General features: G+C 32.5%; 1 protein-coding gene across 4 annotated transcripts; it reads right to left on the bottom strand.

Moving 5' to 3' along the window:
* Positions 1–2,923: 2,923 nt before the first annotated feature.
* On the bottom strand, positions 2,924–8,068 carry LOC11411169 (probable splicing factor 3A subunit 1). 4 transcript variants are annotated; one of them, XM_003630969.4, is made up of 4 exons: positions 7,578–8,067; positions 4,355–6,516; positions 3,939–4,232; positions 2,924–3,770 (listed from the first exon to the last, which is right to left on the bottom strand). In XM_003630969.4, exons 2-3 carry the CDS (start codon positions 6,497–6,499, stop codon positions 3,963–3,965), a joined length of 2,415 nt encoding a protein of 804 aa, XP_003631017.1. In that variant the 5' UTR covers positions 6,500–6,516; positions 7,578–8,067; the 3' UTR covers positions 2,924–3,770; positions 3,939–3,962. The 4 variants fall into 4 exon arrangements, with proteins under 4 accessions (XP_003631017.1, XP_024628475.1, XP_024628474.1 ...); XM_024772707.2 differs by having other exon boundaries at positions 2,924–3,263; XM_024772706.2 differs by adding an exon at positions 6,691–6,855 and having other exon boundaries at positions 2,931–4,232; positions 7,578–8,068.
* Positions 8,069–13,862: the final 5,794 nt, after the last annotated feature.

Raw genomic sequence — 13,862 nt, 5'->3', positions numbered from 1 at the left:
AGATGACCTTTAACACTTACCTAAAAATATGGTATTGCATTCACATTCATTATGAATATCATCAAATTTCTATTCAAATTTGAACAAAAATCATTATTGAACTTGATACTAAATTTTATCACCCTAGACCTCAAAAAATAAGCAAAAGATGAATATTACGTGGTTGGTATCATAGATGTATGTATTTCCCTTGATCGAAGAAACATGATTTTAAAAAAGAACAGTCCAACGACTATTCATCAAAATATACAGCAATCGGTTAACATTGCCTTATGACATGAGGTATACATTTTTATCATTGCAACCCTTATTTTGACAATTATCATATAGACGAACTTCAGATTACTAAGATGTATTTCTCCAAAGAACTACGAAGATAACAATATCTTTTTATTTTATTTTATTTTATTGTGATAATATGAGGAAAAGAAAAAAGCTAAGGCACATTTTTAGGGAAAAATGTGAAGTGAAAAATCAACTTTGTGACCTCAAAGGGCTAACGCATTACTATAAGAATTGGCTTTGCAATGAATGTGTAGAATATGATTGTCCAACCGAAAATGCTAGTTGATAGAATATTTCCAAAAACAAAATATGTTGCAGGGATCAAAAACTACAAAAAAAAAAAAAAAAAAAAAAAAACCAAAATGAGACATATTTTCAGGGACGTGATTATGAGGATCCCAAGGCAATTTCTCTTGCAAAATGATCCATTCATTATGCTTATATATATATATATATATATATATATATATATATGGATATAACTTAGAAGCCAAGTGAACACTACCTTACGTCACATTTTTCCAGCCACTCATCTCTAACATTTTTGGGTGTCTCACTCCAACAATGGTAAGACTAAGGACCACAAACTGTGTCTGGCGCTCTTAATGACATCATCAACAACTGCATTGCTAGGAGAGTGAGCCTGTAAATTATTTAAAGAAACAAAATATTAAGTAAATATTGTAACTTAAATAAGTATTGAAAGAAAAACAAAGTATTGTAACTTACACTCTACCGTATGGTCTTACAATGATATTTCCATTGGCATCTCTTTCTGGCATGAGATGAGGATTATTTTCCTTCACCTCCTCATCCTCCTCGCGGTAGTCTCCATTTTCCTCCTCATTGCACATACTCCTATGCCTGAAGTCCGCATAAACAAGAATACTTCAGGGGTAGAGGCATGGATGGTGTCGGGTGGGAAGGTGATGCAAGAGGCTGAGACGATGCTGGAGAGGGTCGGTGGAATGGCAGTGGATATTTGCCCAAGAATCGTTCAACATCTGATAGCATGAGCCTTTCTTTATCACCATAAGACAAATCAAACAAGACAAAACGTAAACACATTTAGAACTAGACACAAACCAGTGTGCCAAACAACTCAAAGAAACATGTCAAAAGTCACAACTCATAGAAACATTGTTAAGATCGTATTTTCTTTGACAACACTCTAAAGTTGTTAAAAAAGAGCACTCCATTACAACTCTTCTAAACCCCCAGTTTAGACCAATACATTAAAGTTAAATTTGTATTGAGCATTGGAAAAACTGCAAACAGCTGAATCTAGAGTTAAAAAAAATTAGCCAAATCCTTAAGTTTTGGATTTGTCATTAAGCAGACAAATTCTAGTTTGCAGTTATCCTAAGGGGATTTTCTTACCTTAATCATGCAAAAGCAATGCAATTGTTTCAGGTTTATTAAGAGCATAACTTACTTGCATAGTAAAAAACAAATAATAAAAGGAGTTATAGACCCCATTTTCCATGACTAAGTACTAGCAACACCATGTTATTGAGAAACAACTAAATTGAGAATTCTAAATTCACATTCAAGTATAAATCTAAGTTATTTGTCATAGAAAAAAATTCCAAATAAAATATATCATTCAATTTTGTCATTCCGACAACTCTTAAGGATGAAAATATTGAATAACCACCAAATTGGTCGTTGAAATTATAATCAGCTGATAATTTGGTTAAACTATAAATTCGTCAATAAAAACTTTATGCAATATCATCAACGTCTAATGTTATATATACGTCTCCTTCATGTATTTGTAGGCACAACCAAGATGAAAATGAAATTATAATCCAACTGAAAAGTTTATTATAAAACTCCAACTACATCACTATGGAGTATCATCGTCATTCATTCATTCCTTCTCTATATAAAATAAGTTTCATCAAACCATGAATCTAACTACGAAATAGTACACACTGTTCTTCCGTATTAGTTGAAATGAAAAATGAAAACATAAGTAGTGCTTAAATTTCCGAATGATATATAGGAAAAACTAACGCACAAAGCAAAGGTAGTGCATAATGAAAGGAACTTACGTGTCTTACAATATTGCTTACAATGGCCAGGATGTTCGGTTTCACATTCGTCGCATGTTTTACGAAAGAACAACGTGTTTGAGGAAGAGGAGCATGGTGGCACAGTCATACACTCATACGTGCATTGTACTAAACTAAAGTTACATGTTACTTTCCAACGTTTGGGTGGTGGGGTTTTAAATGGCCTGTGCTGTATGTTACACCAATCAAACTTTAATTCATAGAAAGTTTATATTCAACTTTCATGTAGTGGATCAAGTGCAAAGATTAAAGTTTCTCGTCCGAACAAAGAACGTTTCATAACAAACATAATCGACAAAAGAAATGAGCGTCCAACAGCTGAGCAATCACATTACGAGGTCGTAAAGAGTCGAAATGGTCGGATTACCAGCGAAACTAATTCACATCAACAGATAAACAATCCAGTAAGGAATCAAGAGGAAAGACTTTGGAGATTTTAATGTTTTGATTATTGTCTATTGATTTGAGATCAATGTTGTGTAAGGAACTAATTCTAGTCTTCGACCACATTTTATCTTATTAATAATTTCGACTCAAAAAAATCGAGCAGAGATATCAAGTACATGCTTAAACCAATATAGCAGCAGCGGATTTAATAACTAAAAATCTTAATCAAGGGGTCTACAACTGTATGTGATTCATAAAATATCCCAAAAAAAACTACGAAGATGTGTTTGGGTGCTATCCTTAAAATACTAAGTCTGATCCATTATACATAAGTTGGCAAGGCAAAAAACACAGACATCGGAACAAATCTCGCACGTAAAAGCAAATGATCTTAGTTAAAGACCACGGGCTTAACACAATCGGAGAAAATATAGGCCATTCTACCTGCCTCGTCCCATTCAAAGACACATCAGGCTATGCTGCACAGCCTTCCCACAAGTCCAAGTAGAATTTCTGTTATGATCAAACAGCAAAATCAAAAAACAATAACCATCACACCACCCACAAATTGAGGTTAAAGATAAATACAACAACAAACTATAACAATCTCTCATGACGAATAAGTAAAACCCCAAACAAGATGCACCAGCTAAAAGAGCCATGCTCGGCAACAGAAATTGCCTCTGAACAACAGTAAACAGTGCTTCTAAATCTAATCTAATATCCAGTAGTAGACAAAACCTCACTAGGAAAAGACAAGCAAAAAAAAAAACTAAATCACCACTTCCAGTTTGTGATTGCAACTTTGCAAGAATGCTGAAAATGAACAAAAAAATAAAAATGATCCCACCCTGACAGGGAGCTTCAATAAAAAACAGATCAGTAACTTTGGAACAAATAAAATGAAAAGCAAAATAAAACAATAATTAGTGATGTAAACAATTTGACTTCATCAGATTAGAAATTGGAACTCCACTACTTCCCATTTCCCTCAAGTGACAAGCGCCAGGGTGCCAAAATCTGTATTCGAGAATTAACATCAGTCTTTAAGACAACAATCAAACTTCAAAAAGCATCAAAGTACAGTAGATATAAGTATTCAACATAAAATTCATGCAGATAGGCATTATGTAGTCCATCAAGTATAAGAATCGAAAGGCCTCATAATGAAGCAGAGATTACAAAAACCTTCTTGAACAGCGCATAATATGCTCATCTCTTTCTACCACCACGCTCTCTCAAGGCTAGGGAGAGTGTTTCTCCTCCACTAACATTGTAATGTGCAAGTGACATATTGTCCTTGAGAAAGCCTGGTTTTCCACTCAATTTCTGCTTGTTAGCAGGGAGTTGGATCTCCCCAGCAATTTTTTCCTTCAGGCTGCCAACAGTTTCAGACAGAGATTGCACAGTTATTTCCAGAACTTGTCCTTTGAGATTTCCTTCATCAACATTAGGAACAGATATACTGATCCGAGCAGGTCCCTGTAGAAAACAAATGGCAGTTAGAATAGCATCAGTAGCAGGTAGAAAATGTAATATAAATGTATAATTGGTGGTTCTTTTTTATTTAAAAAAATTATTGTTATCAAAGTAACTCTCCATACCGGATGTTGAGCCAGAAATTTATCCTCAGGGATCAGAGCAGAATCGTCATGTTTCTGCCTCTTCGGTTCTGGTTCCTCTGGAAGCGGGGGAGGAGCTTCCTCAGGTGGCGGCGGTGGGGGCACTCCTTGAGGCGGAGGTGGTGGATGCATCATAGGCATCATCCCTGATGATGGATGAGGGTGAGGAGCATAAGGTCTTGGAACAGGAGTGAACTGAGATCCAGGTGGTGGAGGAATGGGAATTCCTTGGTTATTCATAGAAATTGATGGATGCATTGGGGGTGGTTGACCACCCATCATGGAATGTTGTCCACCAGGCATCTGCATTGGAGGAGGAGGGGCAGGCCGGAGAGATTGCATCATGTGCATGCCTGGTCTTGGTGGAGGCATCGGAAGGCCAATGCTATTAGGATTAGAATATTGCATGTTATGCATAAGCCCACGGGGTAGATTCAAAGCTAGTCCAGGTGGTGGCGGAAGAGGACGAACTGAAGGCATACCAGGTCTTGGAGGAGGTGCAGCAGGACCAGGGAGGTTTTTAGATTCATTATTATAAGCATCATTTTGATCCTCACTTCCAATATTCTGTGACATTGCTTGGTTTGCAGTACGGCCAATACTACCGCTGTGACCATCCCATATAACCTGCTTAGGTTGCTCATCATTTTTCTTCTCAATTTCAGCCTTAACAGCATTGGAAACCTCTTCCTCGGTAGTACCAAAAATATCAGGACGAGTCCGAGCAAGTCCAACAATGTTTTTTGAGATTTCATCATCCTGTGCCAAAGTGGTTTCTCGAATTTTGGCAAACATTCTTTCTTTCTGTTCTTTGTACTTAGGATCAATGAGAGAAATTCGCATATGTTCTGACATTTCACTAATAGGAATCAGTTCACCGGTGATAGGAGAAACCACAAACTTGGTTGAATCTCTATCTGCAGGAAGCCTGTCTTCTGGTCTCTTCCAGTTCTTCACAATCCTAATCGGTGGTTCAGGGTCTTCAGTAACCCTGATTTCACTCTTCTTCCCTTCATCATCGTCAACAGCATCCATTCCCTCTTTAACAAGCTGGGCCTCTTCCTCGTCCATTTCCATTTCTACTTCCTTCCCTGGCTCAACGGTATCTTCTTCCATGGGAGTCATCTTGCTTCTCCTTATAACCTCTTCAAGGGTCATCGGAGGAGGTAATTCTTCATCCTCATCGTCAGCAAAATCTATTGATTCAACCACCACAAAATCATGCCAATCAATCATAGCCATTTGTATTCTTTCTTGCTCTATCTCATCTTCAGCCTTTTGCCTAGCTTGCTCTTGTGAACGCTCCCATTCCAGCCTATTCACACATCTTTCAAGCACGGTAGTCATGTCGGGTACACTCTTTTTTAGCTTCTCTGTCAACCCCTTTGGAGGCATCAAAACCTTTGAATATGCATCGGCAAGGGAAGTGAAAAATGTAAACATGCTGTGAGTTGGTTTCATGAAATGAAATTGGGGGTTATTAATCTCCCTACTTGTCAATCCTGTCAAAAAGGATTTCCCGTTACGAGCCACAAATTGTGCTGTAAGCTTTATAATATCCAGCTCCTCTCCTGTAATGCCTTCAGGAAGCCTAACTGTATACTGCTCAGCCTCGGGAGGATCAAGTACTTTCCTTACTGGTTTAAACTGGGCGGAAATATCAGGCTTCTCTGTAGTTGCTACATCATTACTATCAGTTTCCGGCGCAGGTGGACCTGATTCCAGTAGAGCAGAATCCCCTGGTTGTTGAGTAGAAGATTGATTCTGACTACGAAACTCAGAAAGCCTGTGCTGATAATATGCATGATAGGGATCGGATGGATTGAGGAAATTAAACTTGGCATTGCCCGCATTACTAGCAATAATCCTCTTTTCAAATTCAAGACCATTCTTAGCAACGAACTGAGAGGTTTTATCAACAATGTTTCTAATGTCTGGAGGGGGGTGAATTATTCCAATAGTTCTAGTGTGTGTGGCAACAGATGTCGGTGCTGCTTCCTCGATGGAGGAACTCTCATTCCTCTCCTCCACCTCCTCTTGAGTGAGTTGAGCCTCGGGGAGAGGACCAAGATTTCCATCAGTGGGAGGAGCGGGTAGAGGGAGTATAGGTAATGAACCTAGCATCATGAGAATTCCTTAAAAACCTACAAAATGAAAACAACAGAAAGTTAGAACTGGCACAAAATAATTATAATTAATGATGTACACTGGCTTAACACTGTTTAAGTGAAAATTGGAAGGTTGTTCTAGTGTTTGGTTGGAGCAAATCAGCGAATAATCAAATAGTATTAGATTCTGTTTGGGATTTAAAAACTTACATTGTTCTAGTCTAGGATCAATTAAGTGGCCTGTTTGGATTGACTTATTGGAGTTTATCCACTTGCATAAGTTTTGTGAGACTTATTGGGATAAGTAATGAAAACAGCTTATCTCTCTTAATATAAGAAGAGAAGATGTTGTGGAAATCCTATTAATGCCCCAACCTGGTTAATTGACAAATCACCAAAGTAAGGGTAAAATTTGTCTTTAACTTACTTTATTCAACCAAATTACAACAATTAACTAAGATGATGTCATGTAACTATAAATAACTAATAGTTTAGTTCATTTGCTCTTCATAAAGTCATTTCCATTTGATGCCAACTAAATAAATCCGATTTTGGTTGACACGGAAAACGAAAAAAGTTTTCTTTTGTACAAAAAAGATCTACAATCAACTACTCTTTCATAATTTAATACTCTCATTCTCTCAACTGTCTCTCCTCTCTCATTTTCCTTTTCCTCTTCTCTCGTTGACAACAAGAAGAGCACGGCAGGTATAAGAATTCATTTTCCTAATATCATTAATTATTTCATTTGTTGTTGACCTTCATATCATGTATATTTAACAAAAACAGTCCTAACACAATTTTAAAATTATATCAACAACAAAAAAGCAAATATACAAAATATATTCATTAGTTATACAAAAAAGCAAATAAGAAATGAATATTATTTGAGTCATATTACAAGAAAATCTAAGTGAAATTTTTGTTAAATCATAACAAGTAATAACAGAAATTGAATATTGAAAGTGAAAAAAAAAAAAAAAAAAAAAACTTTTTTTTATCAATAGCATCGGAACTTAAAACAAAATCACATCCAATTTCAAATTTGTATTGTTGTTGTTGCATGTAATGGAAACAAAATATGTAAGGAACTTGACCTTGATGAAGACAACAGCCCAGGTTTAAGTGTTTGTGTAAAAATTCTGACCCAGATCTAGACAACATACAAGATTGGGATGAAAACACGTAAGCTCTTTTCCGGCGCGGTGGTTGAAAGCTACGGCGTGGTGGTCACCGGCGAAGGTTGTCCGTTCCTGATATTTTTAAATGGGTTTTGTAGAGAAGATGGAGGGGACTCTTTTTATGGTGATGGATTTTCAAAAGCTTGTACGTGGATGTCAAGATCTAGCCGAAAAGATGGTCGTAGGGAAATTTAAAATCATCTTTGACTTGAAATAAATTTGATAGAGTATAATTACAAATGAAAAGGAGAGGATGAAGATGGTGGAGCAATGTAACGACCGCCGGAGACACACTGAAGGAGGGAGGAGGCGGCGGCTAGGGTTTGTTTGAGAATGAGAGAGTTTTCCAGATTTCTTTGGTGAAGAGAGAGAAAATTAACTTTAAAATAAATATGGTGTGTGTGGAATAAAGTTAAATGACAAAAAATAAAATAAAAATAAAATTATAAAAAAATACTCTAGGTTTGTACGAGATAAAAAGGGGTAGAGAATTGTTGTTCCCACTTTTGGTTTGGCTGTGCCACACAAGTAAATTAGTCAAATACCCCTCAGCAGTTAACTGCCGAAGTTTTAGAAATACGGTTGCAGTTAACTGCCGAGAAAAACTTCGTCAGTAAACTACCGAGAAAAAAAAAAAACTTCGACATTTAACTGCCGAGGAAACCTCAAATCTGTTTTTTTTTTTTTTTGACAAAATCCATAAATTGTATTTAATAATATTTATTGATTTTGAATCGAATATGGGATACAAGGTTTTCTATTCAGCATGGTCAGTCTTTTCTATCAAAAAAACAATGGAATAAGTCAAATTCTAACAACCGTATAATTTTGTAGAATATTATACATAACATTACAACTTGATATTGGATAATTAAACAACATAGTCGAATCACAGGGGAAATTAAATCCTTGCCTTAAACATAATTGCAAGGTGCATTTTATTTTAGGGTGTACATGAACATTAAATTTATCGGTGTACAAAATTAATCTAAAAAAATTAACTAGTCCAATCTGCTCTTTAAGATTCCAATTTTTCTGTTGAAACGATGCATGCTTATTTTATTTAAAAGCATTATATATAAATTGTCATTATATAACTAATATTCTACGAGTTATTATCTCATGACATAACAGTTTCACATTGTTTATTTAATTGTAATGATGTGCATAAGAGAATGCATAATTTTTTTTTTATAATGTTATCTTTGTATGTTTATAATAACATGAATGCATTGCGAATAAATTGTCAAAAATATCAAGATCATGTTTTAATGATATTGTTGCTTTGTGTAAAGGGATATAGACTTTTTTTTTATTGCAAAATTAGTGTAACATAATAAAAATAAAAATAAATAAATTCTTTAAAAAATATATAAAAAATAATAATAATATTTATAAGTGGTCATTGACTAAAATTTCAAAAGTAACATAAATGAACGAAACAAGTTGTCGCTAACTAAACTAACTTTGATAAACGATATTTATAAAAAATTGATTTTGCTAAAATGTTTCATATCACCTCACTTCAATTTTATAATGATATTGAACCCTCATAACTAAACTGCACGGGATAAATGAACATTGACTAATCTTTCAAAAGAAAAAAATAAAATACACAAGATATATTATCATTGACTAAGCTAACTTTGATTTACACAACAAGTTGTCCTTTATAAAAATTGTTCATGTTAAAACATTTAAACTATTTATAATATCATCATCTCAATTCAATTATAAAATGATGTTAAACTATTTGATAAGTTGTAATATTTTTTTTTTAGCAAAAGTTGTAATATTATAATAAATTGTTCGATATTATTTTTAATATCTATATAGACTTAAAATATACACACAATATCTCATTTTCCATTATATTCTAATATTATAACATTGTTTACGTTTCAAGTTTAACAAATTTAAATAAACTTATGTTATGTAAAAATTGTATTATATTTTAATGTGCATTATCATATTCTGCAAAATGTAACAATCATTATAGAGAAATAACTGCACATCACATGTAAAGAAGTTATATTAACATTTTCAAAACCTAAAAAAAAATATTACATTAAATTTTTAAATAACAATATATAACAACCATTAAAAAGAAAATCATACTCTTTTAAACAACAAACGGTTACTGTACCCGTGCGTGAGCACGGGTATGTTACTAGTAGCTTATTATACAAATATAATTTAACTTAATTTAATATTTTTCCATAGAAATTTGCTGGAGATAAGTTGTTTATCACATTATCAGATCAATGAAGTCTGAAATCAAAAAATGCTTAAATAAAAAACTAAAAATTGGGTGGAATTATGCTCTGAAGCCGCAAATCGCGATGAAATCGCATCAAAAAGCGAACAAAAGGTAAGAGAAAGGAAAATTAGAAAATAGAAATACCTGGAAGGACGGACGAAGTTTCTGGCTGCTTATGGCGGTGAACGACCAACTCCGCATGCGATTTTCCGGAGTTCAAATTGTTTCTGATAGATAAATACATACAACAAACAAAGGGATTCAGGGTTTTAACAATGAAATGAAACTTATGCAATTTTGTGTGTTTTTCAATCATGGATGGGCCTCATCCTTCAAACACACATAATGGGCCTTATAAAAAAACGAGATTTTATTTCATGATAAAAATTGCAATTACTTAATTACGTAAAAAATTTAAATTTTAAATAAAATTGTTTAAATAACTGATAACATTTAAATAAAAATGTTCAACTAAAACTAGATGTTTCCATTGTATATTGGTATAGATATAGGTAGAGAAGTAATTACTATTTTAAAAAAAAAAAAAAAATATGCAATGATTATAAATAAAATTAAAATATAATGTTCGTGTCTAAACAAATATTTTAAATCTTTTATCTTATTGAGTAAAATAATATCATTCGTTAATCATTTGGATTAATTTGATTATAAAATTTGTAATAACAATCATTCGTTAATGTAATGTTCGTGCCTAAACAAATATTGTAGATTTATTCTACAAAATAAGAAATTAGAAGAAGTCGTTTGAATTCAAAACCCCGTTCCCATAATTTTTAATATGCAATGTCATCTGTCTTTGTCGACTAATATCCTACTTGGTATGCGTAAAAAAAAAAAAAAACATCCTATTTGTTATCAAGAGAGTGTGATGTCCTACGTCTCTTCAAAAATATCAACGGTGTTTATGAGAAAATATTTGAATTCAAAATCTCATTACATAATACATTATGTGCAGAGTTAATAGTCTCCGTCCACCAATTTAATATTTACTATCAAGAAATTGTGGTATCCTACATCAATCGCCTCTAGCAAGCATATCATATGCGTTGGTTAAGTTGTTTAATTTAATTTAATAATGGATTAAATTATTTATTTTTTTAGAGACTTAAATATATTTTTTATCTTCTAAAATTTGTAATGTTCAATTTTTAGTCTGCCATTTAAAAAGTGATGGGTCTGCGTCCCTAGCATTTTAAATTTTGTCGTATTTAAACTCTAAAAAAATTATTTAGTCCCCCTTTATTTATTTTTTTAAGGTACGGTAAATAACACATTTCCAAAGTTAAAGGAAAAATATATACTCCTTCCATTTTTAAATATAAGTAAAATTGATTTTTTGGATTCATTCAATTAATGATATATGTGGTTCATATTATGGACCACATACATCATTAATTGAATAAATCTAAAAAGTCAATTTTGCTTATATTTAAAAACGGATGGAGTATATTTCAAAAGTTGAGAGACACAAACACATGACTTATCAAATGTGTGACTAAAACAAGTAAGAAGAGAAGAAAGAAAGAAAAAAGTCTCATGGGAAAGGAAAATTCTTTCCCTTTATGGAAAAGTATAAGAAGAGTCGTAGATTTATTACTTCTTTATTTGGATGACCTAGATTTATGATCTGGTAAAAAGATAAATTTTTTGATGGTCACATGGTGGATCATGAAAACCGACCCCACCAATCATTAAATAACATTTTATTATGTGTTTGATTTATATATATTTTTTGTAGCAAATGATGAGCCTGATAATTTTTTTTGGGCTTGTTGTCTGTAAGCCATAACTTTCTGGTTGTAGACATTGCTCTTCTTTAATTTTTGTTGTCTCACCTTATAATGCTGCAATATTAAATTAAATTAGCGAGGGAATTAAGTTTTTAAAATTCTATTAAAAAGATAAATAATACTATGACATAAAAATAATTTTGTTAACATTTATTAAGTGTGACTTTAATTTATTTATTTATTAAAATGACTTACTAAAATGACTATCACATTTGAAATAACATGATGATCAATTATGTCCTTGAAAAAATTACTTACTTATAATTAAACTAGGTATGAGATTCTTTCATTTGGAGAGTTTGAACGGTTGCTGAACAATTATATAATTGGTTTAGATCTTAAAATCTTTCCTTTTCGGTGAGACCTTAGATTTTGAATAATCACTAAACAGTCTTAAAAGTGGTTTAGGTCTAAGAATCTTTCATTTCCGGAGAGACCTTGGAGTTTGAACATTCAATGAACAATATTACAAGTGGTTTATGTCTAAGAATATTTCATTTTCGGCGAGACCTTAGAGTTTGAACAGTCTTACAAGTGGTTTATGTCTAAGAATCTTTCTTTTCTGGTGAGACCTTGGAGTTTGAGCATTCAATAAACAATCTTACATGTGGTTTAGGTCAAGTAATATTTTATTTCCGACGAGACCTTGGAGTTTGAACAATCAATGAACAGTATTGTAAGTGGTTTATGTCTAAGAATATTTTATTTCCGGCGAGACCAACGAGTTTGAACAGTCTTACAAGTGGTTTATGTCTAAGAATCTTTCCTTTCCGGTGAGACCTTGGAGTTTGAACAATCACTAAACAGTCTCAGTAGTGGTTTAAGTCTAAGAATATTTTTTCCCGGTGAGACCTTAGAACTATCTTACAAGTGGTATTTAAAAAAATAAGAATTTAAATCATTTTTTTTTGTCATATTGTTGGTGTCATTGAAATTGATAATCATGTTAAGTTTAATTTGTTATAATTCGAAAACAAAAAACATTTATATTTTTACTTTTTTCCAAATTTCATAAAAAAAACATTGTTCATAATTTTCAAACGTTAACACTATTAAAAAGGCGGAAAGACGCACGTGAATGTCCATCATTTCGCTATTTACCTATTATTAATGTTAGCATATTTTAAAAATAATAAAGGTGGTCTACTTAATTAACTTTGAACCGGGGATATATATTTTTAAGGGGAACTGGTATTTTTTTTGTTAAATAAATATTTGCTATTAGAATTATTTTCATGTAAAGAATAATAACGAGAATACTTAATTGATCTTGAAATTTTCTTGATTACTAGCCTTTCCACCCGTGCTGCCGCACGGGTTATATACATTGTAGATGTAGTAGACAAAAATAAATCTCAATACATATCAAAGAGAATAAAATATGTGGTCCTAAATATATGCAGATGTTGGAATTCGAACCTCAGACACCACGCTTATTCACCTTAAAAATATTAATTTTTATCAATTGTGTGTTACTTCATTCTTTTGTTAAAATTATATCTCAATGTTAAATTATTGGTATGTTACTTCATCTTTTTTTATTTTATTTTTGACAAAATGTTACTTCATTCTTTTGTAAAAATTATATGTTAATGTTATATTATGTACCTAAAAATAGCTCATTCTTAACCTCAACATGTAAAATGTTTTATTTAAATAATTTTCCTTTTATCGAATATTTGGCCTTTACCGTAAATGATACCCTTTAACTGTTTGTTGAAATGTTTCTTCCACCTGTTTATATAGATTAGGGTTAAAATTAGGGCTTGCGAGTTAACTTTAATTTATAAGAAGATTAGGTGTGAGCATTAGGGTTGTTCATGAAAATAGGAGATTAGTGTGAGCATTAGGGTTAAAACAGTAAAATTATGCAATATAGTTTAGGTTAAAATTAGGACTTACATGTTAACTTTAATATATAAGAAGATGTAAAATGTTTTATTTAAATAATTTTCCTTTTATCGAATATTTGGCCTTTACCGTAAATGATACCCTTTAACTGTTTGTTGAAATGTTTCTTCCACCTGTTTATATAGATTAGGGTTAAAATTAGGGCTTACGGGTTAACTTTAATATATAAGAAGATTAGGTGTGAGCGTTAGGGTTGTTCATGAAAATAGGAGATTAGGT

This window comes from Medicago truncatula, chromosome 8 (genome assembly GCF_003473485.1).
Source record: "Medicago truncatula cultivar Jemalong A17 chromosome 8, MtrunA17r5.0-ANR, whole genome shotgun sequence".
Taxonomy (NCBI): Eukaryota; Viridiplantae; Streptophyta; class Magnoliopsida; order Fabales; family Fabaceae; genus Medicago; species Medicago truncatula.
This window is presented reverse-complemented; position numbering and strand designations above follow the sequence as displayed.

Bases quoted from the DNA above. Each gene is read 5' to 3' on its own strand.
- LOC11411169 (XM_024772706.2), bottom strand. From the start codon at position 6,499: ATGATGCTAGGTTCATTACCTATACTCCCTCTACCCGCTCCTCCCACT. The intron at 4,233-4,354 runs GTATGGAGAGTT...TGTTTTCTACAG, and splicing joins AATTTCTGGCTCAACATCCG to GGACCTGCTCGGATCAGTAT.